Here is a 26,710-nt window from a genome sequence, read left to right on the forward strand (position 1 = left end):
AAACATCTAAGGAAGGAGAGCCCACTATCTTTGGATGGAGTTTGTTCCACTATTGATCAGCTCTTCCTGTCAGAAAGTCAACGTAAAGATGATATAATTACTGGGTGGGGCCCTTCTCTAGAAACATGTACAGAATAATGGGCTATGGCTTTTTGCGGGGAGGCTGTTGTATGTTTAGAGAAGGACTAATAAATTAGAGGAAAGTGGGGGGAAAGAGTGCTTACTTTGAAGTGGGGATGCCATGTGAAACTTGGGGATAAAACTAAAGCTCCCAGGACAACACAAGCCTAAAAATCAATGCAAAATAGGACACCATCTGGAAATTATCCTGTACCTCATTCTTTGTATTACCAGTAAAACAAAACAAAACAAAAAACCCCAATCCCTCATAATTGCTAAACTGTCATGCAAATTAAGCCTTGGCTTTGAAAAAGATTCTAAAGGCTTTGCTCTGAATTTTCATACTTTAAAAGGAAAATACTGGGGCCCTTATTCTTCGTCTGCATGAGAGAACAGCTTGCTATATAAGACATGCAACAACCCAGTTTGTTCGCTTTTATAGTATGAATAATGGTTTTGAATAAACAAAAATTAGATACAGACACTCTGAAGACATTTTGTAGCAGCTTATGCAACAGGTGGCTGCTGCATGGGTCACATACAGTAGCTTTGAAATTACCTTAACTTTTAGAATTATGATTGGATGCTGTATTGAACATCTGTAAATAAATGTGAGGAATTTGCTAGCATTTGCTGCTTCTTTTTTCATAATTTACTGTGAGGGTCACCACCTCATAATTAATAGCATATGTAGAATTTCCCTAATTCCTCGGTGTTGTATCCCTGGACATTTTGTTTTTATTAGATAATGTCATTATCTGCAAATTCCACTTTGTTCCAAGAAGTTCTGGACTTTGGAAACTTCAAAGCTGTCAGTAGAAAACTTCACCTTACAACTAAGATTTAGTATAAATGTAACATACAAAACATTACAGATTTAATGGATAGCTAGATTATAACTCAGCAAACTTACATTTAGAAATGAACCTGAGCACATTCACTGGGAACCTAATTTCCAAGGAGATGTACTTACAGTTTCTATCTTTTTTCCCCTCATGTTGAAAAGTGAAAGAGGATACTGCTTTGTTCTATTAAATTTCTTCAGCAGTAAACAGGAAATCAAGAAATGGTGATGGCACAGTATATACAAAGTACAGCTTTGTGGAACAGAGTCTTGCAGCTTTGACAAAATATTTTGTTTTTGTTTCTTTTAGAATCGCTGTTTTTACCTCTCATTAGTGAAAGAATGGAAGCTGCGTTTACTAGATTTGCAGAAACCATGTTCTCATTCACACACACACACACACACACACACATTTCACACAGTCATACTTCAAACATGAGTGGGCCAGAATCTGTACTAACTCTTTAATATACTAAAACATACTGTATTGCTATGGAGAGAGGAACTCGTTTAAAAAAAAAAAATCTGACCAGAGTGCAGTGAAATAGGGAAATATGATAGTATAAAAAAGAGCCTTGATCTGTATGTTGAAGAGCCGTATGGACTCTGTTCCCTATGACTGCCCTACTTACCCCAAGGCATTTCCCTCTCTGCTGTCTGATAGCTGGGAGTTGGAAAAAGATGCCTTAATATGAACCTTCTGTGTACTGCAGCTATGATAAAATTAAGTACTCTGCCTCGTCAGATCTCTTAAAGAATAGCATAAAAGAACAAAATAAAGAATCAGAAGAGAGGTGGCAGTGGAGGAAGTTAATAGCAATTTATGACTTGAACTTTTTCCCATGTGTAATGATTTTATTATGTAAATTTGTGGGAAGCAGTTTAATTCTCTGTTTAAAGTTTTTTTTTTTTGAAACAGTAAATTGGAAAATAAGAAATATGTTTGCCAGTTAATGCTATCTTCCACAAATTTTCTTTATTAAAGAATAATTACTTTGGAACTGGACATACTGAGTTGATTCGCAAGACACAGTTAGCCAAACTATGGTTTGGTGAGTGTGTGACCACCTAGAGCACAGCAAAGCAAAGCTTACTGTGTTGTCCGGGCTAGGACTAATGGTTGAATTTTCTCCTCACTAAGCACAAGCTTGTAGCCAAGTTTGTTATTTTGGTTAGTGAGATGAGAGATTAAACAAGGAGTCCCAGCATGGATGTCATGCTAAGCCCAAACATCAGCTTAGATTGATTTGGCTTTGCTCTGGGAACCTACACATTTGCAAAGTCTTGCTAAGCCATAGTTTGGCTTACTATGTCCTGTGAACCAGGTCCTAAAATAGGGAAATTATAATGTTTCATTGCTATAATAATCATTACCTTACTTTCTGTCATAGTGCTCACAGGAAAAAACAACGTTTACAATTGGTCTCCTCACCAGGATACTGTGCAGTTATAGATTACTGAAGCATTGGCTACATTCTGACATTGCATGCTGCAAGGAGAAGATGGAAATCAAAAGTGAAAAGTTTCCAGTGGCCATAGTTTAGTGTTGCAGTTGACCCGCTAACCTGCATTTGATCTTAACTATGATTTGTTCATAAACCATGGTTTGTAGTTAATTTCCCCCCAAACAAAACATAGTTAAGATTTAGCCATAGTCCATAGTTTGTCAGTTTCAGGTGAGACTAGAGGGGTGAAATGGAGGAAAACTATTTTTCAATCTCTCTCTCTTGCCCCTGCCCCCATACTGAGGGGCAGGAAAATGTGTAGATGGAAGTCCTTTACTTGTTGGTAGCCATGAAACTAGACCTTATCTCTTCAAAATATATTCTACATTTTAAAATGAGGGCCTAACCAATGTACCATGTTCACTACTTGAAAGTTGCACGTCTATAAGACTTTGCTGACATTCGCTTATAACCAGTTTTCTGAAATAAAGCTTACTCATGTTTTTAATCTGTAATAATATGAATGGAAAAAGTGGGTCACAGCATGTAGAGTATTGTGCTTGTAGGCAAGTGAATATATTGCAAGTACATGCACATGTGGCCTTAACACTGTTATACAACCGTATATGGAATGAAATTCTATTAACACTATGTGTTAATCAAGTCTTGATGCTGTTTAAGTCTAGTGTTTTGAGTATGGGATGACATCCAGTGTTGCTCTCTCACGAGAAGAACAGACTTCTCCTTGCCCAATGGGACTTTATACCCTTTGCTTCCCACTCTCAAAATTTGCTCTGGAAAGTTTGGAGAATCTCTGGAGCAGATTGGAGGGCACAGCAGATGGATGAGGGGAGAAGCGTGTTGTGTAAGTGGACATCCATGAAGTATTGATATTTGCAGTAGACTTTGTGGCTAGGATTCCATAGCCGGAAAAAGTTCACCTGCAATTTTTGCTCAGTCCAGGGGTATTCTGTGCTCAGAAATCTGGACCAAAAAAACCCAAAGCGCTCTTATTTAAACAAATTGAGCATAAAATAATGGTGCCCTTTTAAAATTATTTTTATATTGTTTTGTTTTTTTCTGTTACTGCTAATGGTAAGAGATTTGATTAATCACCTGCTAAGCATTGCTCATAGAAACTGATAAGCTGAAATACAGGGCAAGAGTTTTACAAGACTAGGTAAAAACTGGTATAGATACAGTTTTTAATTTTTCAGCATTAAACCCTGAAAATTGTGTGCCAAGAAAACTACTCCCAACACTACAGCTTTAAAAGATACAGGTAGAGTTTCACTTTAAGTTACTAAGCCAATTTCGTATTGAGGATTTTTGCTGCTACACAGTGAGGCAGAAGTGAAGAGTAAGATCCATGATTCCCTACCACTTCTGGTCCTGCACTGATTGTAGTAATATAGCAGATTTGCACATGACATGAAGTGTATGCCAACTTTATGCAAATATTTGCCCTCTTGTGAGTGGAGCAAAGGGCTCAGTCCACATACAGTGTACTGGGTCTGAGTCTTCTCAAGTATTGAGATAATTACAAGTGTTTAATTCCTATAGGTGGAATCTAATTGGTCTCCTAGTGCTTTTGCTCTAGAGAGGGCACATAATTATCTTTTTTGACACCTTTCACCTTATTCTGGAGAGTTCCCCAACTCTTCAGGGCAGATTTTCAGGGACTACTGCAATAGGCTGCAGTAGGAATGGAAATTGTCAAAACAGTCTCTTTTCTTTTTTATGAGTGGGTCACCTCCCACTGAATACAGTAAGAAAGACATTGTGGTGACTTGGTAGATCATCTAGCTATGAATTAATTCCCATATGCTTGAATTGGGGACTTCTCAGACAAGAATCTTAGCAGGTGGCCTTTAAGAATTCCCAATACCGTATTGGCCCAAATAGAAGCCACACTCCCCCCGCCCCGCCCAAATTCTGACCATGAAAAGTTAAAGTGTGGCTTAAATTCTCAACCTTACAAAAATTGGTTTTTACGATATCGTTGCTGAAACAGACATATGGGTTCCTGTGGAATTTTAAGGGAACGGCTTATATTCGGGTATTGTCTTTTTTTCTCCCCCCCCCCCTTTGAATTTTAAAGGTGCAGCTTATTTGCGGGTGTGGCTTATATTTGGGCCAATTTCACATTGATTCTAGTCTGTCTTTCTGTCTGTCTGTCCATCTCTATCGGCTATAGCACTGGTTTTGCCACCTGCAAACATTTCCTGAGGTCTGCTTCAGCTGGTTCTGCCTCTGCCAACCAAGCAACAAACTCTCTCTGTCTCTTTCCGCTAGCGTAGAGGTGGCAGTGGTGGCAAAACGTTTTTCATACTTCTTCAGGGAGTAAATTGCTGTCTGTCACTAATAAGGACTTGTTTGTGGTCATGTTTCCAACCCAGTTAGATCTTGAGGTTTGTAACTGCTGTGTAAGGGCTATGGTTAGAGTTGTGGATTCCTGAGTAGTGGCAAGCAAAGCAGGTCTTTTCTCCTTCACATTAAGTAACAGTGGTGAGAGTCTCTTCAGAATCTTTCAGGCATGGATTTAATGCAACTCTCACTTCTTGAAGCTTGAATACTTCATATACATAGCCTGCATTCATATATCAAAACATCATTGTTCTGCTCTGAACATCTTCAGATGTTCCTTCTCTCTGTGTATAATAGATCTGCCCTCCCCCAGATTTCAGTTTTGGGGTTCTTTACATACATACATACATACATACATACATACATACATACATAAATACATAATTTTATTTGTATGCTTCTTTTCCACAGTTCAAACCATGTTCAAACATGAAAAAATACATAACTGAAACTACAACATAACAAAAGTATCAGAAACAATAAGTAAAATATATTTTTTTAAAAATCGACTGAACAATTTCCACATAAATCACAAGATACAAAAAAAACCCAACAGCAACCCCCAAACAACATTGCAGCCCAAGAGTCTGTTCCAGCCTCAGCTTTTGTAGCTGGAGTCAGTCAGGGCCCCACCCAACCAGGCCAGGTGGAAAAAGGCTTGCAAGGCAGGGAGCAGCACTTCCAGGAATTGGTCAAGATGGTCATGGTCAAGGTCTGCCACAGTTTCTTCCATTGTTCTTGGAAGAAAGGTCACAGCTTTACCAAAAAGAGCATCGTGGGCACAATTGGAACTCAATAAAAAAAGTCTCATAAAACATTCCAGCTGTTAGGTTTCCATTAGATAAGGAATCCATTAGTGCATCTACACCAAAAAATGATGAGGAACTTAGCTTTTGAAAAACTCATATCTCAGATTCCACTGTTTCTCCGTATGTGCTTCTAAAACAGCAAGGCAGGGCCCTGTCGCTTGCAATTTAACAGAGACACGGAAAGAAAGTTGATGGGGACAAGGTTCCACCAATCTAGAAAAAAACCACAGCAAGCAAATGAGTTAAGGGGCCTTTCAACGTAGCAGCAAGAGGGAGCTAACCAGATGTCTGGGGGCAGAGAATTCCAGTACCAAGCTAGAAAGCAATAAAGATAGGCAAGAGATGATACAAATCTGGTTTCAATTTGATTTCACTTAGCTGTTTTTCTACAGTTTGCCAAGAACAGCTTAGGATGTTACAGTCCCTAGCCATTCACTTAATTTTATATTTCATTATAGCTTGAGTGTTGGGGAGGCCAGTAGACTGTCACTTTAGGGCTGAATTTACAGACATGACAGGGACCATGGGAAAAAGCGCTTGGTTGTTCCATGCATGCCCTGTCACGTCTAAATGTAGTTACGACATGATTTGCTAATTTGCATACTAGCACAGTCATGATTGATGGCCTCGAAGGGTGCACTGCTGTCGTGCTAACTCTACATGTAATGAGCCGGCTCGGATGCTATGTGTGGAAAATGCACCTTTGGCCACTGTCACGCCTGTTTCCCTTCTTTTAGATGACTTTGTCATAAGCAGGTGTGTGAAGCACATCAGTCACATAAAATTTTCATAGCAATTCAGTGTGGAAAAGAAAAGAAAATGAATGAATGGATTATATTAATAGTGCTTAATAAGAATTGATGTTGCTCCATGTTTATATAGATTATAAACTAAAATGAAATTTTTTAGGAGATGAATCAGACTACTGGTTGATGAAAAAGCTGGTGCAATAGGGAGCAATCCTATATTCATAGGGGCAAGTTCCATTGAATTTGGCAGGGGTTCCTTCTGCATTTACATGTATCATCAGATTACTGTGACTTATAAAATTGTCTAAGAAATAGTATCTATTCTCATCCATTTTCTATGCAATTAGCTTTGAAATTAGCAAGATTATGTTGTAACTGTGTCCTTCTTACTTCAGAGATGGCCAAGAAAAGAGAGGCTTGCATATAACCTTAAGTAAAGTGAAAACTATTTTGAAAGGGAGACCGACATTTTAGCATTGCAATTTCAAAAACCTGACTAATAAATATTTTATGCGAAGTGAACCATCCTCAAAAATTAAATATGAATGAGTTTAAGGAAACCTTCCTCTTCTATAGTAGAATGGAAATTCTGTAATTTCAGGAATCAATGTATGCTGTGGATTCAAGTTTCTTTCAAATTAGTAAGACATTGCACCCATGATTGGCATAGGGGTATCCTAAATAATGAAAATAATATATAAATATGATGTTTGGAAGGAAATTGCATTATAGTGTTTACTTTGAATAAACAGGTATGCTTTTCCTAAGGACATATAAATCTTTTTTTTGTTGCAATTCATCAGATAGGCGAAGTGACAAGTGATTTATACACCCACCCCAATCTGTAATAGAAATTGTTTTAATTGTAGCAATTTGTCAAAAGCAGTAGTTCTTGCGTAATTTAGGGTAGCTGACTGAGAGAAAGCAGTTGGATATAATTGATAATTACTGGGAAATAGTCCCAGCCTTTCACTTCCTAATTTATAAGTTTAAAAATATGTCTACTCACCAGCGTTGCAGGTTTCATACAGTCTGCAAATCTGGGTCAGGAATGTTTTCTTTTTCTTTTTAAAACCTTAAATAAAATACCCTTTCAAGCCCATACGACTTTCCTTTGCAAGTGAGCAATTAGGATGTAATGCTGAACATGCTTACCTGGGAGCGTGCCCCGTTAAACTCAGTGCAGCTTACTCCTGAGTAGACATACGTAGCACTGCAGTGTTAGTGGAGCAGGCAAGGAAATGGGACACTCCCCCCCCCCCCCGCACCTGAGGATGTGGTTTTTCATTTCTTCAGTTTGTATCCTTGAGTGTTGCAGCAGTTAATATCTCCAGACCTAACAGTAATAGTTCTTGTTGGAGGAGGCGGTGTGGGGAGTATTGCTGTAAAGTACACTTGATTTCAGCTTTTCAGTGATTCAGTATAAGCAATAGAATAATTAGGATGACCCGTTAAATAAACTGTTCTTGACGTAAAGCTGGCGATAGATGGCTTTCAGTACTAAACCACAGGAATTTTGACCACATGCTAAAGATTTGTGTATGGTTTTGTTAAAAAGCAGGAGACAAACCCTCCCAATGGCTACATGGCGATATTACTTGTGTGGAAAGTGGCAATTTTATCTTGTGGGTGGCTGGTTTTTAAGCTTAGGATAACATTCCGGGTATCTGTAGTCTGAAACTTGTGCCATAATAAACTTGTTAGTCTTGTTTTGTTGCAACAGCTTACTACACTGTTACCCCACTGAATATTATAAATTCTTCTTTATGAAGCTGAATTCCAAACATTTTAAACTTTTTCACTTCTAGGCATTTCCCCCTGTTCTGTTTGTGCCACCATAAATTTGTTAATATCAAGACTCCAAAGGTGGTGAGAGTTTTTCTTTTAAAAAAAGGAAATAATGAGGTGTTTGTTTTCAAAGGTGTGCAATAGAAACTACTCCAGGTTGACTCTGAGGTGTCTACATAGCTATTGCCAAGATTGTAAATCTGCGGTGTCATTTTTCGTATGTGGAAAGACATTTAGATAAGTTCAGAGACTAATACCTTGTGCCTAGGCTGTATCTATATAAGCAGCCTATAAGGTACTCCTTGTTAGCTTGGGTTATTGCAAAACAGATAGTGCTGAAGTTTAAAAGTATATAACTTTGAATCCAAAGTTAGCATTCGTTTGTTCATTTTGTGAATTCTTTATATTTTAACCTTTGATTTTCAGCAATGTTTTGTTTATATTTTCTTTTCTTAGCATGCCACCTTTAGCAATGTTCACTTAAATATTGAATGAATGTTCTTTGTCGTCCTTCAGTAACTTATTTTCAGGGTGATTCACTTTTATTTATGTAAACAATGACAACACAAGAACTTTAATGTACTCATGCACTGCACTCCCAGCATGTGAAAACTATATATTTCCAGCTTTGCCTGTACTGATCAGATTTATAGTGCATACAGCATTGCATGTACTGGACCTTTTTTTTCTTGTGGAGTATGAAATTACACAGGCTTATCCCATGCCATTAGAGTTGTGAGTGTGCAGCCTGTCTTGTGATTGATAGATCTATAAAGTAGAGAAACACAGCGCCAAGAATGAAACGAAACTCTCGACATGAACATAATCCTTCTGAGGCCAACATTCCTCTTAGATTCTGATAGGGTTTTCCTGTTTTCTGTCTTTTAATAAATATCCATGAAGAACAAAACAGAAGTCCCCAATTGTATTAGAATGGTTTCTCATATGACGAAGCAGCAACTCCTGGCTCATATTTTGGGAACTGAGAAAAGAAAAGTGAGTTAACTGGCAAGTCAACTTACTCAGCTAGTGCAAAGCAAGACATTGGTGACCAGGAGTTACAGCTTCATGATCGTGGAGATGGAATACTTCAATTTTATACCTGTGTTGGTTTCTGCAAAAATTGTACAGGTGATGGCATCTGCATTTTGCAGCTGTTTCAAGTATGTGACCCCATAGCAATTGCTAGTACTGTATGTAACTGAGTCTCTTCCTTCCTTGGTTTGCCTCAGTAGCAACAGCCTTTCAGGTGGCTGAGCAGCATAGGTAGCCTCCCTTTGTGCTCATTGTTAGTGCCATGACTACTAGAAACAAACACATTACCGTATTGGCCCGAATACAAGCCTCACCTGAATTTAAGCATCACCTTTAAAATTTGGTGCCTTGGGGGAGGCTTGGGAGCCATGGACGTGACGGGCGCTGTTGCCCTGTGCTCCTGACGGCCAATATATTCAGGCCAATATGGTATTTAAAGACAGAGCCACATGATGGGAAGCCTCACTTCCATTGGTGGCTGCTGCTTGCCTTCTTAATTTACCCCAAATGCCCTAGCCTATAGATCTATGAAACGTCAACTGGGCACTGGGACTGGGCCTGACAAAAGAGAAAAGAACAAAACTTGGCTTTAGATTGTGATCTAGGAGGAGAGAGCTTAACCAAGTCTGAGCTTGGGCAATATGCTAAGCTTAGCTGCCACTCTACATTGACCTGAAAGTACTAGGGAGGATCAACACGGCTGCACTCTCCTCCTGGGCACCCAACGTGCTAATGACAAGCCATGATTTGACTTAACACTACTGTACATGGGAACCTGGCCATTGCATTCTACTTAGAATATTTATATGTATTTGTTAATTTGTACTTTGTGCTAATTTGTTATACAGTCATACCTCTTGTTACGTTTGCTTCAGATTAAGTCTTTTCGGGTTGCATCCCACGGCGACCCGGAAGTACTGGAAAGGGTTACTTCCAGGTTTCGCCGCTCGTGCATGCGCAGACGTGCAAAATGACGTTACGCGTATGCACAGAAGTGGCGAATTGCGAGCCATGCGTGTGCAGACGCGGGTTGCATTCCTTTCAGGTTGCGAACGGGGCTCCAGAACGGATCCTGTTCGCAACCAGAGGTACCACTGTAAATTTCAGAATTGCTTTTGTACTGGAAATGCTCCTCTATCTTTTACAATTGGACACTGTACCATTTGATAATGGCATTTTTGGACTCTTGAGTGTGGCTCTCCCCTTCTCCCCACCCCCACCCCGTTATGTCATTCTGTTCTTGACCTCTATTGAGAATATAGGAATCCACTGGATAATTATCTACTATTATTGTAGATTATAGTAAATATATTTCCCTTGTCCCCTACTCCCAGGCTCAAGATGAAGAAAATTAATAGTGTATGGAGGTTTATTTCCACCATCTGCTTTATATTCTGAGGTTGCATAACATCAATTTTAGTTTTCTGTAAGATTGCCATGCGCATTGTCATGAGTATAACGTTAGTCAAATTACATAGACTAAATGCTGAATCGTTTTAACATGTGGAACTAATTTTTTTTCCTTCCCCCCTCCCCTTCTTTGGCTTCAAAAAAAGTATCTTGATGACATTTTTGGTAGTTTTCCAGCTCTTCTTTACTCAAGGTAAATAGGGGTTTCGAAGAGGTTATGTCTAGAAATACCGTGTCCCAGTTGGGGCTTCAAGCTTTTCCCCCTACGTTTTTAATGGTCTCCGTTTGGATGTCTTCAAGTAACTGAGCATAGCTTTGAGCAATTACACTATCCCATTGACGTCTATAAATAAAATAAAGCAGAGTGCAGAAAGCCTCTGCCAGCTTAGGTTCTTTCAGAAATAGAGCCTAGTGGAACAGCCTCTTACATTGGTATAATCTGTTGTGGTAATAATAACTTGCTATTCACCCTTTTGGGATGTTTGGGCAAGGGTTTGATTGGCACAAGTCACTGCGAAAAGGAAGTGAAGGACTGATGTAATAAAGGAATTAAGAATTGGAGAAACTTTCCCTAAGTCTCCTTTTCGTCCATTTTGGTTTTGTTTTGTTTCTAAGATTCTCCCCCAAATGCTAAATCCAGCTAAGGGTTTGAAAATCTGTTTAATGAAGATGCTAGGTTAAATATGCTGGCTTGTATGAGATACAGGTATATAGGCTTTCTTAAGCAGTGCTGCAGTGTGCCAGCCATGCTGCCTCTCCAGGATTCCTCTTCACCTAGTTAAGATGCTCCCTGTCTTTTGTCCTCCCTCCTCTGTTCCTTAGCAAACTCCGGCCCCCATCAAAAGACAGAAAGCAAGTCATACAGGTGGATGTGGAAATAAGGGTTCTAACTAGCACATTTATTTGCTCAGTGCTACCTGTCTCTTTTTTTTACAATCAACCAAAACTAAAACCAATCAACAAAACAACAGTTTGATCAAATATAACAATTCAGAGCAGCAAAAGCAAGCATCAAAACTAATTGGACCAAAACCAAAGAGAATACAACAGTCTTCAGTTGGTGCCCAAGTTATATAGGGAGCACGAGCCTTAATTACAGTACTGGCACAGAAGAGGACTTATCTCCACTTCCTATATTCAAGGGATAAGGCAGAAAAGGAATGGTATGAGTGGTTAGACTTTGCTCGTTTCAACTGTAGTTGGGAGGGGAAGTGTTTTGCCCCGTATTGGGAAATTGTTTCTGCTTCAGGGTTAGCTGTGTGTATGTTTGTGTACTTTCTTTAGTTTTATAAAATGTCATAGGAAAGGGTTGACTCCTCCCCACCCCCAGCTTTGCTGCTACAGTGCAAATTATAGCATCACTGAGGCTGCTTTTAAGTAAAAATAAATAAATGTTAGATCTGGTCACATGTAGTTTGGCCATGAGCCTAGTCAGGGTAGAGCTGTTGTTCCTCTTTTCCTCCCATCCCCACAAATGGCGATCTAGAATCAGCACAGATGCATGGAGCAGTATGCATTCTCAGATTTATTTAGTTATAAAAATTGTATACAGCTTAATGTAATGAACATCTCCAAGTGGTTTACATAGAAGTAATTAAAGCAGAACACCATTTAATAAAACTGAGCATTAAAAATTCATTACTTTTAAAATATTAAAAAGAGCCTATAATTAGAAAGTAGGAGTTGGTAAGAGTCTAGGCAAACTTGCATAAACCTAAGTTTTTGAGAGTTGTTTTAAGATGACCACTTCATGACTGAGGGTTGGTATTCCAAAGACTGGATGCCATCACTGAGAGAGCCCACTTTTGCAGTGTCCCCAAGGGACAGTCTGCTGATTGTGAAATGACCAGTAGGTCATCCATAAGAAAATCTTACAGGTGAGCTTGGTCTGTATCAGGGGACATAGTTCTGTTAGATGTCCTTGTCCCAAGTTGTTTACAGCTTTAAAAGTCAACCACAAACTAATAGACCATGTACTATGTTACTAGGCTGGTTTACATTTTGATAAAGCATATGGTACAATTAGTTATAATATTAAGAGTTCACAATTTGCTGCTCATGGTGAGAGCCTGGATGGGTTCGAGAGTGGCAGTGAAGGTGCTCAAAAGACAGAATGAGAGTCTGTTAGCACAGAGTGGGGCCCTCTCTCTGATTGAGGGAGGGGTAAGTGAGTGGGTTGCATTGCACCAAGTAAGAAATGGTGTGGGAACTATTGATAAGGCCATTTGTTTTTCCAGTGAATTGAATGTCCTGTTTTCTTCATCCACGTATTTTGTTAAATCGGAATTTCTAATTGTTGTAGTTTAGGTTTTTTTGCTGTATAATGGAGCTGTTTATTTGTTTGATGTTTATTGGACATACTTTGATGGATTTTGCAATTTCTGTTTATTGCTTTCCCCCTGTATATTATTATTTTACTTCATTGTTCCCCGCTCTGGAATCGACAATATTCAATGAAGAGTGAATTATAAGTACTTCAGATAAATGTATAAATAAACCCAGCAGTTTTGTATATGCCATTCATGTTTAAACACGAATCAATGATGGTAATTTGTCAGATATTCCACATACAGTATAGATAAATTCGCGTATGCCACATTTTCAAAGTGTGTGGTGCAAAGTGCATGCAGAACTGCACTGCATTATCCATATCAAAGGGCCCAACTACATATAACTCCAATCATGCTGCTTGCAATCACACAATTTTTCCTTCATTTAATTACAGGAACCATGGGGAGAAAAGATAGGACATTTCAGTGATCACAGTATTCATATGCTGCTGTTAGGTAGCAAAAATTAAGATTTGAAGCAAACATTTTCATAGTGGAAATTTTTATACTTTTTTTTTGACTCAAACTCTCACTTGAAAACATAAGCTAAGTAACCAAACAAGTGATTATTGGTACTCTTTTTTCCTAACATTATTTTTAATGCTTCTTCATAGATCTGTAAAAGCTCAGGTTAAGGGCTAGCTTCGTATTATGGCTAGAAACCTCAGTGTTAGCTAAGAGGCTATTTCTTTGTTTCCTTTGATGTCCAGATATTCAGCAATTTGTGAGAGGAAAAGAAAATGCAGTTCATTTTGCATCAAAATGACACCTTTAATGTATTTTCTTCTGATGTTAAATTAGCTTCTCTAAATTGGGTGGGGTGGGAAAGGTTTGTTTGTAGTCTTAGAAACTGATCAGAGCGTTTAATAAAGGGGATAGAATGAGAGGAAGTTTCAGTGTTGGGCTTTTTCATAATAGTTGTATCTTGCCTTTTTAATCCTTTTAGGCTCACTGGGACTTGTAAACTCAGAAGATTTACTGCCGCCCTCTCCAGGGGTGGCCTTAGCATTAAGAGTTCAAATTTCATAAATTCCTGAAGTCCCCAAGAGGGAAAGGAATAAGGGAAAGTGACAGTCATAAGATCAGTGGAACAAAATGTAAGATTATTCCACAGTGTTTTCTATGACCAAGGATATGTCTTCCCTGAATGATGGCAAGAGGAGTGCTGCGGATAGAATTTGACCTGCCAAACTGCTGCTTATATCTTTATTTGCTTAGATGCTACATCTAGTTCAGATAAGGTACTTGCATCCTTAGCTGTGAATCGCCTTTTTTGCTACACCTCTGTGATTTTTGGATGGAGGGTGGTACAGTGGTACCTCGGGTTAAGAACTTAATTCGTTCTGGAGGTCCGTTCTTAACCTGAAACTGTTCTTAACCTGATATACCACTTTAGCTAATGGAGCCTCCCGCTGTCGCCACGGCGCTGCTGTACGATTTCTGTTTTCATCCTGAAGCAAAGTTCTTAACTCGAGGTACTGTTTCTGGGTTAGTGGAGTCTATAACCTGAAGTGTCTGTAACCTGAAGCGTCTGTAACCCGAGGTACACTGTATATAAATTGAAGAAGCTAATAAACTAAAACTCTGTAAAGCACTGCACACAAAGTGTGGCACTCAAAGAACTAAACCGGACACCAAAATTAATATGATGAAGTGTTTTGAATCTGTTGTTGCTCGATGTAGTCAACAATACATTTTATCTTTTAGAATAAGGTGCTTGGAAAGCAATTTAATCTTAATATTAACACATATGGCACACTTAGGATCAAATTACTGCAGTTCTTTGGCAGTGGGTTACACTCCCACCTTAGTTAAATGTACTGTACTTAATTTGTTCCTTTTCCCTTTACCCCCCAAAAATGCTCTTTACCATTTGTCTTTGGTCCCATATATCTTTAAAATAAATCATTGTCGGCTTTGCCTGTATGCCTATGATTGAAATGCATTTTTTAAGTAGTTGAGCTTAATCGTGATTTAAACTATTGATTTAATATGAGTTTCCCAATTTGTAACATTTATTTCCTGAACAAAAGAGTGCATATTATACAGTTGTGATTACAGTTAATACAGATTGGTCTGCAAGTAAATGAAGTTTTTATGATACAAGAAGCATTATCTAAAACAGGGGTCAGCAACCTAAAGACCATAGGCCGGAAGCAGCGCTTGGAGGTCATTTGACCAGCCCATGAGCTGCCCCGCTCTCTCATGCGCTGTGCTAAGCCAGCGCGGCACGGGAACTTGCTTCTGCAGCGCCGGAAATCACATCTGCACACGTGCAGACGCTGGAAATTGTGGGTGCACGCGCTCATGCACTTGCACAATCCAGCCCACGGACAGATCTCTGCGGGACCGATCCGGCCCAGGCAAGATAAACCTTGCCAACCCCTGATCCAAAAACTCTGACCAGGAAGCACAGATGTATTTTTGTGCCACATAATTATAGCTGCTTAGAGCAGAGATGAGGAGCCTATAGCCCTCCATTTGGTGCTGGACTCCAGCTTCCTTAACCACTGACAATTGGCAATGCTGTCTGGGGTTGATGGGAGTTGGAGTCCAAGGGCATCTGGAGGACCACAGGTCCCCCACCCCTAGCTTGCCAGCTACAGAAGGAGGTAGGAGCATTGTAAAATGAAAGTAATTCAGATTGGGTTTTCTCTGTATGCATTCTCTTATCACTTATGTGAAGACAAGAGCCACACTCTTGGTTAAGCATGCTATATGGTAGCTCTTTGAATAACTGTGTTTCTACATGACATGAAAAATAAGTATTCATGCTATTTTGTTGGTAGTTGTGAATATTCATAATTTGGCAGAATAATAAATGGTACATATGGGTACAGTATTTAGTTACATGATATAGGCATATTAACAATATAAATTTATGAGCCTATAGAATAAAATAAAATTCTAAGTTTAGAAAGTGTAGAAAATAAATGGGGAAAACGATCATAACCTTTTTTCCGTGGAAGTAATCTTTTTTTCTTTTAAAATACATATGTATTATGTAAAGCAGTCGTGATGCAAATGTAGTTACTTTGCCTATACTTCTCTACTGATAAGAATAATAAATTTCTGTTTTGGCTTTGTACACAACTCTTTGCTAATTTGATCAATCTCTGTATACAGATGTCTGCAGAGGGAGAAAAAATGCTCCTTTGCACTCTAAACCATTTCCTCCAAACAGACTTCAAAGGGGCTCCTTGTAACTCCCAATTAGCTGATCAGCTGTTACAACAACCTCCTTTGGAGCTGGCAGTGTCAGCCAGCTGATTGGTGCAGTAAATGTATTTTATGAAGAGGTTGCTGTAACCATCAATCAGCAGATTGGCAGTTTTGGCAACCTCCCTTAAACATCTAAACTGCTTAGAGCCTATTTTGGCATTAAGTGGAACAACAACAACAACAACAACTGATTGACAGATAGGCATTCCTGCTCACCTGTCAATGTTTGCCTGCAGCTTCAGTTCTCCACCATCAGCCCAAAAGTAGGAAAGATAGATGGTTCTCAGGAGATGTTTGGCTTGTTACATGCATCCACTGAGTCCAAGATCCCCCTTCCTATTGCTTTGGGAACAGCCCATCACCAATAGTGAGGTGGTTACTGAAGGCCCTTGATGGCATTGGCTCAATGGAAGCTATGTACTGTCTCCTTTCTGCCCAAGCCAAGCCTCCTTAAGATCTTTGGGGGCAAAGATAGACTGAGCAGATGCCTGCCTCTGGGCTGGGAGCTAAGGTTGGATAGGCTTCCTCTCAATAACCCAGTAGAAGCCTTGATTATTGCTTTGTAGGTAAAGGTTATCCACTTCTAAAACCTCTTAGCTCTCTCACTGCTGCTGACCCAGATGTAGGAAAGATAAAGGAGAAGACCAGCAAGACGTAGACTGGAGAACACGAGCGAGAAGGGAGGGTGCGAGCGGAGCTGGTTTGTGTACTGATGTGTGTGAGTAATATATAAACAATTTAGTTTTGTCTCTCTGTAAGGAGCCTTCACTTTTTCCGTGCCGTTCCCTTCAACAACATGTATGTATACAGTGGGAAAAGGGAGGTACAGAATGCTGCTGCTCCTTTTCCACCGCAGGAGTCCCAAAGCAAAGCCCGTTGAGTATAAGTGAAATCTAGACAGGCTCCTAATGAAATTTAGAATGAGATTTTTTTTTTAAAAAAAAAAACCTTTTTGAAAAAGCTGCATTGCATTAAATGTATGGTATATGTAAACAATTACTTTATTTGGGGAAAGCCATGTTTGAAATGTGAAGCATAGCTATTTTAAATTCATACCACTTGCAATCAATGTCAGGCACTCTGGATGCAATATCCTATATATTTCCACAAAACACAAACATCTGTTTAATTTAATTATGGAAGCGTATGTGTTTTTAATGAAACTGCTTTGGTTTTTCCGTCTCTTATTACCATAATTCTTTTAATCCTTAATCTTCTCTTTTATATTACCTGTTCCGTATGTAGCTGCTTTTTTCACCTAAATATGCTCAGTCACTGATATTATACCGATGTGTCTAATCAATCTTTCTTAATTTTATTACAGCGGATATTCAACTCCTTTGTGTACACAGAAAAAATTTCAAATGGAGAAAGTGAAGTTCAGCAGGTAAGAATTCCTTTGCTGATCAGCATTATATGGCAGTAACACTATAGTAGTAATCAACCTAAAATTTTATATCTGCAGTAGCTGGTTTCTGTTGTACGTTTGCTTTCGTATATGTCTAAAGTTATGATCTTTGTTTGTAAGTAGGAGTTGAAGTTTGATATATTTTGGCATTGGCAGATTTTAGTGCAGCTTACTATTTCATGAATTGCATGGTTCCCCCCCTTAAAAAGAGACAATTGAGGTTTGACTGTCATTCTGCATCTCTCTCCCCCTTGATTCCTGTAGATGGCTGCATTCATACTAGACTAGGATTCTCTAGTAAAGTTTCTCTGAGTGGAGAAAACAGCATTCAAACCTCCTGAAGTGTAAATAAGACAAAACAAAACAAAGGCAGTTCATCTGGAAGCACTTTTGCTTGTCCTCTGCCTGCGGGGAGGAAAACAGATCAAAGGATGATGGAATGAGCAGGGCCATGTGGGCCCACAGAGAAGGACCATTTGGAAGCAAAAAGCCCGCAGAAGAAACAAAAAGAAGATGCAACTGCGTCAATTATCCCAGTGCTGATGATAAACACAAGGGGCGGGTTACATGGCCTTCTACACTGCACTGATTAGAGCTGGCAAGGAGGTCATTGGGCCCTCTGTTTTCTGAAATGCTTATAGAAAGGATTTAAACTCCCCTCGTCCCTGTATGTTCCAAAGCATGCTAGGGCTTGTTCTAGGGTGTGTACTCCTTTCATATAGCGCTCCAGCTAGGCCTCTTGGGCTGAAGTGTCAACCTATGTGAACCGAGTTTTCCCTAGAAAACTTGGAGCTCACATGCAGCTGCACATTGTGGGGAAACTGTACTGATTGCAGACCAGCTGACATTCCAGTGTTTGTCTGCCACAATTGATCTTCTCACAGATGAACTCTGGCAAGCTTCTCTGCAACCCCAGAATTCCTCAGATAGAGAGCCACTGGCTTAGTGGCTATTGGGAAAAGAGTGGCAGAAGAAGAAGGCCTTTTCCTTCCTTTCCCCATGAGAAATCTCTCTTACGCATTAGTGTGAAGAGAAGAGAAGTGTTTTTAAACGGGAAAATAGAGTTGATCGATCTTCCATTATTCTTTGGGGAAATGAAAGATGCTGCCACTTAATTCTCATTTGTGTCTGGAATAGAGGCTAGAATCTTAATCTAAAGCAAGCACCCTTCTTTTCATATCAGGTTAATTTCCAAACTAACAAAAACAACATTTAAAAGTTTTACCTCATTTCTCATCCCATATTTTACTGGTAATGTAAATTTAGTGTTTCTTTATTTAGTATGGTTTTATCCTACCCAACTCCTTTCTTTAAGGAGTTCAGGGCTGTGTGCATGGTTCTTCCCCACCCCCATTTTATTCTTAACACAACCTTGCAGAGTAGGCTAGGCTCAGATAAAGTATGAAGATAAAGCCCCAACAGCTTCATACCAGAGTAGAGATTTGTCTCTGGGTCTCCCTTGCCCTAGCTGGATCCTCTAACCACGCCTCCCTGGCTATGTAAATGTGGAATACGTGCCCCATTGTAATTGTTACTAAGGCACGATGAGACATATATTTGGTGGTGGGAGAAGTGGACAGTTGTAAGGCAAAACGCAATACCTTTTCCATCCCTTTCACTCCTTAAGCCAGTGTGTTTCCAAAATTTGTGTTCCCAGAATCCCTCGGACGGTGTACTGAGAAGTTTCCAAGCATGCCTTTCCCAATTACCATTAGGCAACCAGACTGCTTTCTCAAAACATAATAAATGAACATAAAAAATGGAAATTGGCGGGGAAACGCTTAAGTCTCCATGGTCATTCAGTGAGACAAGAATGTTGTCATACGTCTTTAAAAAAACACCTCACAAAGTTTTGAAAGGAGAGTTGTATGAAGCCGCTGTGTTGGAATTCATTTGTAGATTTGACACTATCAGACTTGAGCTGAATAGAGACAAACTACTGCAGAAATTAATTGTCTCTGGTTAGGTGTTTGCATCTCAGTATCTTTTGCTCTCTGGATTGGATTGCATTCACATTTGTGCTTTGCGTAGTAATAGGACTTATCTTTCTTGTGCATTGCTTGCATTCTGGTCTCACTTTACAGTGTGTATATTCACGTCAACTGAGTTTATAGAGGTGGGATTTGACCCCCAAGTTCATGACACAAAAATGTCTTTTATCTTAATGGCACCAAAATTCTTTGTTGTTACATGCAGACTTAAAACAGAGTTTATTTAGTGATAGCCAATAAGTTCTAGTAGTACTGTCATAGGCCTGGAGAACAGAGTTCAAGTCTTCACAGTGCTGACTTGGGTCGACTCGCTAGGCCTCACCAGCTTCACATGTCATTTTGAGGCATTGCTTTCATATCAGGGTTCAAAATTAGCAGGCGCCAGGTGCATTTTGCACCTAAAGATTCTCCATTTGCGAGCACCTAAAAAGTCTGGGTGCCAGTTTTTGAGCCTGGCTGACACACAAGAATTACTGAAATGTATGTGCTTTGAAGCCTTGAAGTAATTGTTAAGGATAGACAATATGGAGTTTAACAATAAAGGGTAGAGTGTTTTGAAAACTGGAGTATGGTACCGATACTTTTATTGTCAACATCAAGTTAAACTTGTATTAACAAGTTTATCTTCAGTGTATCTGAAGAAGTGTGCATGCACAATAAAGTTCATACCAAGAACAAACTTAGTTGGTCTCTAAGGTGCTACTGGACAATTTTTTATATATTTGTATTGACAATTTCTGCTAAAAATGTGATATTAACAATGTGTCACTTAACATTAATTGTGTATTAATTCATGCTTAACAAAATAATAAATTAAAAGTGTTGCCAACCCCACCCCCTCCCAGTGGTGACTAGACATTCTGTTTTGGCGCTCACAACCCAGGTCCCAAAAGCCATTTGGTTCCTAGCTTTTCTAACCTAGCTTCTAACACTGCTTCATATGTACGCATACCTGAAAGTCATTGAGGCTTACTTCTGAATAGACATGTATAGAATTGTGCTTTAAATGGGATAAACACACGTGTCTGTCCCCAAGTTCCTGGGAGGAAAAGTACTTTCAGTCATCAAATGGGTGATTTTGGCTGGCTGGCAGTGTAAATAGTCATGGCTGGAGACTTATTGAGTAATGCTTGCTGCTTATACCAGCCTTGTAAAAATCAGTTGTCTGACCAAATTTTAGAAACTGAAATAAGATACTGTCAGGGAGAGTTGACGTGACAATGATGATGGTGATACAGTAATTGCAAGTACCCTCTCAGTTGCTTGGTTATAAAAACAGCTACCACCAATTTTTTATCTCCAGTGAGCTTCTTGTTCTCCTAGAATCATAGAATTGGAAGGGGCCTCAAAGGTCTCCTGGTTCAACCTTCTGCCACTGCAGCAAATCCTCTACAATGCCATCTCTAATTGGTGGCTATCTAGTCTCTGCTTAAACCTCTCATGCATCCATCACTTCTCAAGGCAGGCCTGTTTGGATGCTGTTCCACTCATAGCATCTGGATGTTCCTCCTGTTGTTTAGTCTAAATCCCCTTTCTTGTTATTTGAACCCATCTCAGCATATTTAGTGTCAGAGGAAGCAGTTGATAATACCAGGTCATATGAACTGGCTATAAATGAGTGTTCACATATTCATTTTAATTAACAGGTTTATCACCTTGGCTTCCATTGCTGGCTAAGTGGCAGTGAGCTATGATAACTGATAACATGATAATTGATAATAGTGTCACGAAGAGTATCAAGATAATTGGTATACCCTTCAAGGAGTACACTGCTATCAGCCAAGTGCTGTGTATTACATTACCATTAGTCATGCTTAGGCTCATGTTGACATTGTTCAGTAGTTCTCCCGAGTTCAGTAGTTCTTTAGTTAACCATTACTGTTCAGGGCAATATTCAATGTGAAGATTGGCTTTTGGAAGATACGGCTTAGAAATACTGGGCAACAGTTTTGAGTTCCAATATATATTTGACAAAAAAATCGAGAAAAACATTGATAGATTAGTGTGGTACTGTGGGTAAAATATTTTTAGTGACTACAAGCTTGCTCCTTTTTTTAAAAAAAATCACAGATCCAAAACTGCTCTGCGGTAAAGTTCCTCTGTGGAAATACCAGAGAAGGTATCATTTATTTTCTGCTTTCTGCACACTTGATTTTTTACATTTCTCAATGAGCCTTTGGCAAACATACAAATTCTTTATACACCCATTTTTTGCAATAGGAACACATTTTTCGGGTATGACAGTGTTTTAATCCCATGTGCAAGGCATTCCTGTGGTCCCGCTAAGATGGCAGCCACTATGTGGAACTTATACCAGTGTAACTAGCTGGTACCCTTTGTTGCTCAATCTAAAAACACAACAGCTACAGGGAGGGGGAGAGATGCAGTGTAACAACTGTGAAGATGATTTGAAAAGATCCCTAGCAATTCTGTCATCACCCACCAAATACGCATCACTCCCAATAACACCCATGGGTTACCCATGTTTTGTGATGGCACAAACACTTCTATGCACAAGCACAGCATCAATACCTTTTACAGAACAGGTGATGTCTTCTGTAGCTACAAGGTCTCTCTCAGGCTGTGCTCAGCTTGAACCCCTCTGAGGTGGTTTCTCCTCTGCTGCATTTCCAAGTTTATATATCCCACTGCTGTTCACAATCACCTGATTTCTCTCCCCAGTGTTGCAGAAGGTTTTATTTGTGCATTTGCTGTCTCCTGTGTGTGCTCTAAAGCCCCCTGATCTGTTCACACCACAATGAAATGACTGCTTCCATTTTCAAATCACGTGGAACCTGGTGTGAGTGCATCAAAGATAAATATTTCTCTAAAAGCAATAGAATGCAGATAGATTGCAGTTAACGTTGTGCGAACCTGTCTTAAAAAATGGTGGTGGGAGCATGCTAGAGGCGCAGCAAACAATGATGTGAAAACACCTTAAGGTAGGAGACCAAATTCCCAGGAAGCCTAAGTTGTAGCCTGCAAACAACCACTATTTTCCCAGAGAGAATACCAGGGCCACACAAGTAAAGGTTTAACAATCCCGGCAAGCTACATGGAAGTAGCTGGAATATTCTGAACAGAAAACCCATAGCTGACACTTGGAGGAATGTTTGAGGCCTGCGTATCTTAATATGAAAAAGCAAATGGAAAACAGTTAGTTGTCATTTGGTGTGGATTGCCTTCCGTGATTCACTTATCTTAGATACATTGAGCTGCTTTGTCAGTGGTATGTTCTCAAACCAGCCTGCTCTGGCAGGATACTGGTTGGAGTTGTAGCCCAGGACATCTGGAGGCCTCCATGTTTAGGGAGGCTAGCATAAACTAGCATGATAGCAATTGTCATTCCATTTGAGTACTCTGTCCTTGAAAAGTGACTAATGCTGGGCACTTCAAAGGATGTATTTAGGTAAGATGTTTACAAACTATGCTTCTGGGAAAGAGATGAATTCCCTAATCCCAAGCTATTATGTTTGGTTTCACCCTTTTGAGTAGATAGTCTATGAATTCAAGTTTATTGATCAAGTAGTCAGTTGACAAAGAGAATGGACAATAGGTCTATTCTGTTACTTAAAAGCGGTATCCAGTGTGTGTTATTTCAGATTGAATTGTAACCTTCCACATAACTAGTAGCCAGAATCTGACTGTGGAAACACATCATAGGATGCTCCATTGATTCTTATGAGAGAAACATTTTCTTTACCCTGGCTCTGAATGGCACAACATTTAGCTGTGGTTGCAGGTGAGAAGGAGGTTTGAAGGGTATAGGATTCAGTCCTCCTCCAACCTGTCCATTCCTCCAGTCTGTAGCTTTATGCCCGCAGAATGGCATTGGTGAAGCAGATATACTGGCATACTGCTCACACACCACAGTAGTGCTGATGTGACTTAATTTCTGCCAGTTTTACTTGGTTCTGCTAGTATAGCAGAGTTTCTACCATATCTTATAAGTCTTCAGTTGGTTGCATCTTAAGTTAGTTGAACCCTTCATATAAACTCTTCCTAAGTCGTTAAGGGCTTTACATGTTAATAGTAAAACTTTGAACTTGGTCAAGTAGCAAAACGGCTGCCAATGCAGAACTTTGACCAGAGATGCAATATACTGATAGGATCTCACTCGTATCCGTGCAGAAAGGTGCAGCATCATTATGTAAAGCAGTTTCTGGACCAACCACAGTGGAAGTTCACATAGAGTGTGTTGAGTAATCTAATTTTGAAGTTACCAGTGCCTGGACTGTGATCAAGCTATCCCAGAAGCAGTCACAGTTGATGTACTAGCCTAAGCTTGTAAAAGGCTCTCCTAGCCCCCAAGGCCACCACCTAGGTCTTCAGTGACAAAGTTGGTTTCAAGAGCACTCCCAGACTGCAAACTTGCTTCTTCACATCTGATTTCTGACACTAGGACCGTACAAGTCAAGGTTATTACTAGTAGTTATAATTTATGGTAAAGTCAGTCGTCCTCCTGGATCCAGGTGATGTTTCAAAAACAAAACAAACTCTGTATTTGAATGTACGTCCCATGGAGACAAAATCCTATTGCCATAAAGAATGGCCCCAGGATTGCTGCCAATTTTGGTACAGTGACAAAATGTCACAGAATATACATTCTAGGAATTTAGTATTTAATTTAAGGACATTTTTAAAAAGACCTATAATAAATATGGTAAAATATGCTATGTGCATGAAAATAAACATTTAAATATCCTGACATACTTTTACCACTGTACATCCCACATCACATAGTGTAGCCAAGACAACCTTCGTGTTGAAAACTTTGTGTGAATTTGAGAGCTAAAAGGATTATTGTCAAAGTAACTGTAAAATCTAGGCCTTTTGAAACCATCTTGATTCTTTCAGAGACAGTCTCATCGGCTTTATTTGAAGGATAATGCCTTTCACTGCCATTTTCTGGGTGGTCTGCACACCACTTAAAATCATATGGGTTAAATTATACAATGGGTTTTAGAAGAAGGGGGTGGTGGTGGTGAGGTTTCTGGTAAAGCCTCCAATATATATTGCTTACACCACGGCCCTAGATGCATACATTAACTCTTACAATATATAAATAAATGTCTAAACATTCTAAGTATTGTGACGAATACTTAGCTGTCAGAGAAGATAGATGAGGCCCCTATAGAGTATAACTACCATGGATAAAAGCTCAGGATTGAAAAGAGCAAGAGAGTAAGTGAGCACTTCTGTTTTAATAATAACTTGGCTCTTTAGTGCTAATGAATCATGAGTACTGGAGGTTTATGTGTAGGGTAATATATACAAATGGATCGTATTAAAACAAATGCAGACAAATTGTAAGCAAACCTAATCCTCCATCAGCCATTCCTCTTATTGTTCATTAACTTCTTAACTGACACTTTAAAAGCATTTATTGCCAGTTTGTCAGCCGAGAGAATGTTTCTGGTAGGTTACTGATTTCATAATCATGTTTTTATAATGTAGAAAACGTACCAATTTTCTGCAACCCAAACAAGTGAAAAAATACAACTGTGGCTTAAAGTTAAAAAAAAAAGATTACTGTGTTAAATTTTAATACTGTTTACTAAAACCTTAGACTTTATTCTTTAAAATTCAGAGTTGTCTATCATTTGGAAGGGTATTTCCATCGAAGTCCTTCCCTCCCTTTAATAGTAGGGAGCAAAGTCAGTATTGTGGGAGAGATTTAAGGAATAATGTTGGGCTTATCCAGTAATAGAAAGATTCTCCGAGAAATCATGTTTCTGCTGCCTAGAGAATATAATACAAAGCTTGAGAGATGGGGGAAAGAGTATTACTGGCAACATATATAAAATAAGTAATTATGAAACATTTTGTTATGATATATGATATGATGAGGTGCGAAGGACTTGAAGTCAGGAAAGTTAATTCTGCTTTTCAAAATATACAGCAGCAGCAGAACTATGTAATTAATATCCACTCTCCAACAGCCTTCATGAAAATAACCTTGATTTATTCTACTCCAGCTAAGACTCTTTTCATATTACCGTACTTCTAGTTCCTCTCTGCTTCTGCATCAGACCTTGATATGCTAGGGATGCTTTCTTCTCTGACAGTATTCCCACTTGGCTTCATGTTGATAAACTCTCTGAAACAATGTAAGGGCTCTTAAAAATGGAACCCTAGGCCCTATACTTTGCCTTCTGTACCCCCAAGGCAGCATGTCTCCTGAAGGAATGACAGTCTGAATTGTGCTATCCAAATGTGGAGCATCAACAACATTTACAAGCCTCTGGTTAGGTGACTCAGGGAGACTGCAGCTCCACCTTGTCCTATAAATCTTCAGCTCTGGAGACAGTTTTTCAATCTGTGTAGCATCTCGCAGCAGTAAGGCCCTGCTTACCACACTTACCCCACACTCTGCCTGTGGAATGTGACTGTTTACTTCCCTCAAGATGCGCTGCTTTCTTCTAACATTTGGCTCATAAGCTGTTGCCTCTGAAACTTCACTTTTTCACTTGTCCTAGAGATTGCGCTGCTTGCTTCCAGCCCCATCACACTAATGGCTTTCTCACTCCTGACCTTTGGGGATCTGAACTTTTTACAACTTGCATTCCTGCTGCTCGGTGGACCCTGACATAAAGTTGTCTTCTGTCCCCAGCTGCTCCCTTTCACTTCCACTGTTGGAGCAAATACTCCTCTCAGTGGCATGGACATTGTCTTGCTCTTGCTTCCTCTAAGAATTGCTCCTCAAAGAATCTCTCACTCTTGCTGCGGAATTTATCCTGACAATCACCTTTTCAGTATTTCCATTATCTCTGCTGTCCCCAAATCTATTGAGGTTCCTTGAGGTTTTCGCCTTGGTTGTCTTCTAGTCTCTCTTTACCCACAGCTTTGAGTGCCATCTATTTGCTGATCATTTTAATCACTTCCGAGGGGACTGTTTAAAGATTCTTAAGCCAGCTTAGGACCTAGGTCAGCCTCCTGCCCTTTACACATTATCCACTATTGGGAGTTAGCTGGCATTGGTCTGTGAACTCCTTTCTTGCTACTTAACAGGTGACTTTCAACCCAAAACTTATTTCTGCTGTTCCGTATGGACTAGTAGCAGGTCCCCCGCCTTTGAGCAAGGCTTTGTGGATGGCAAGAACTTCCTTTCAACTACAAAAAAGTCAACAAAGGATAGTTAAAGAAACCAAGATAGTTCAGGAAAAGAAGGCACATTATTGGCACATTAAAA

At 39.5% G+C, this 26,710-nt stretch overlaps 1 protein-coding gene across 1 annotated transcript in view; it reads left to right on the top strand.

Moving 5' to 3' along the window:
* CACHD1 (cache domain containing 1) overlaps window positions 1–26,710 on the top strand; it is a 121,122-nt gene that overhangs the window by 24,204 nt on the left and 70,208 nt on the right. Inside the window, exon 2 of the mRNA XM_079982393.1 lies at window positions 17,444–17,506. Within this exon, the coding sequence (XP_079838519.1) occupies window positions 17,444–17,506 (63 nt within the window). The remainder of the gene's footprint in view (window positions 1–17,443; window positions 17,507–26,710) is intronic.

The sequence above is a fragment of the Podarcis cretensis genome (genome assembly GCF_951804945.1).
Source record: "Podarcis cretensis genome assembly, chromosome: 6".
Classification (NCBI taxonomy): domain Eukaryota; kingdom Metazoa; phylum Chordata; class Lepidosauria; order Squamata; family Lacertidae; genus Podarcis; species Podarcis cretensis.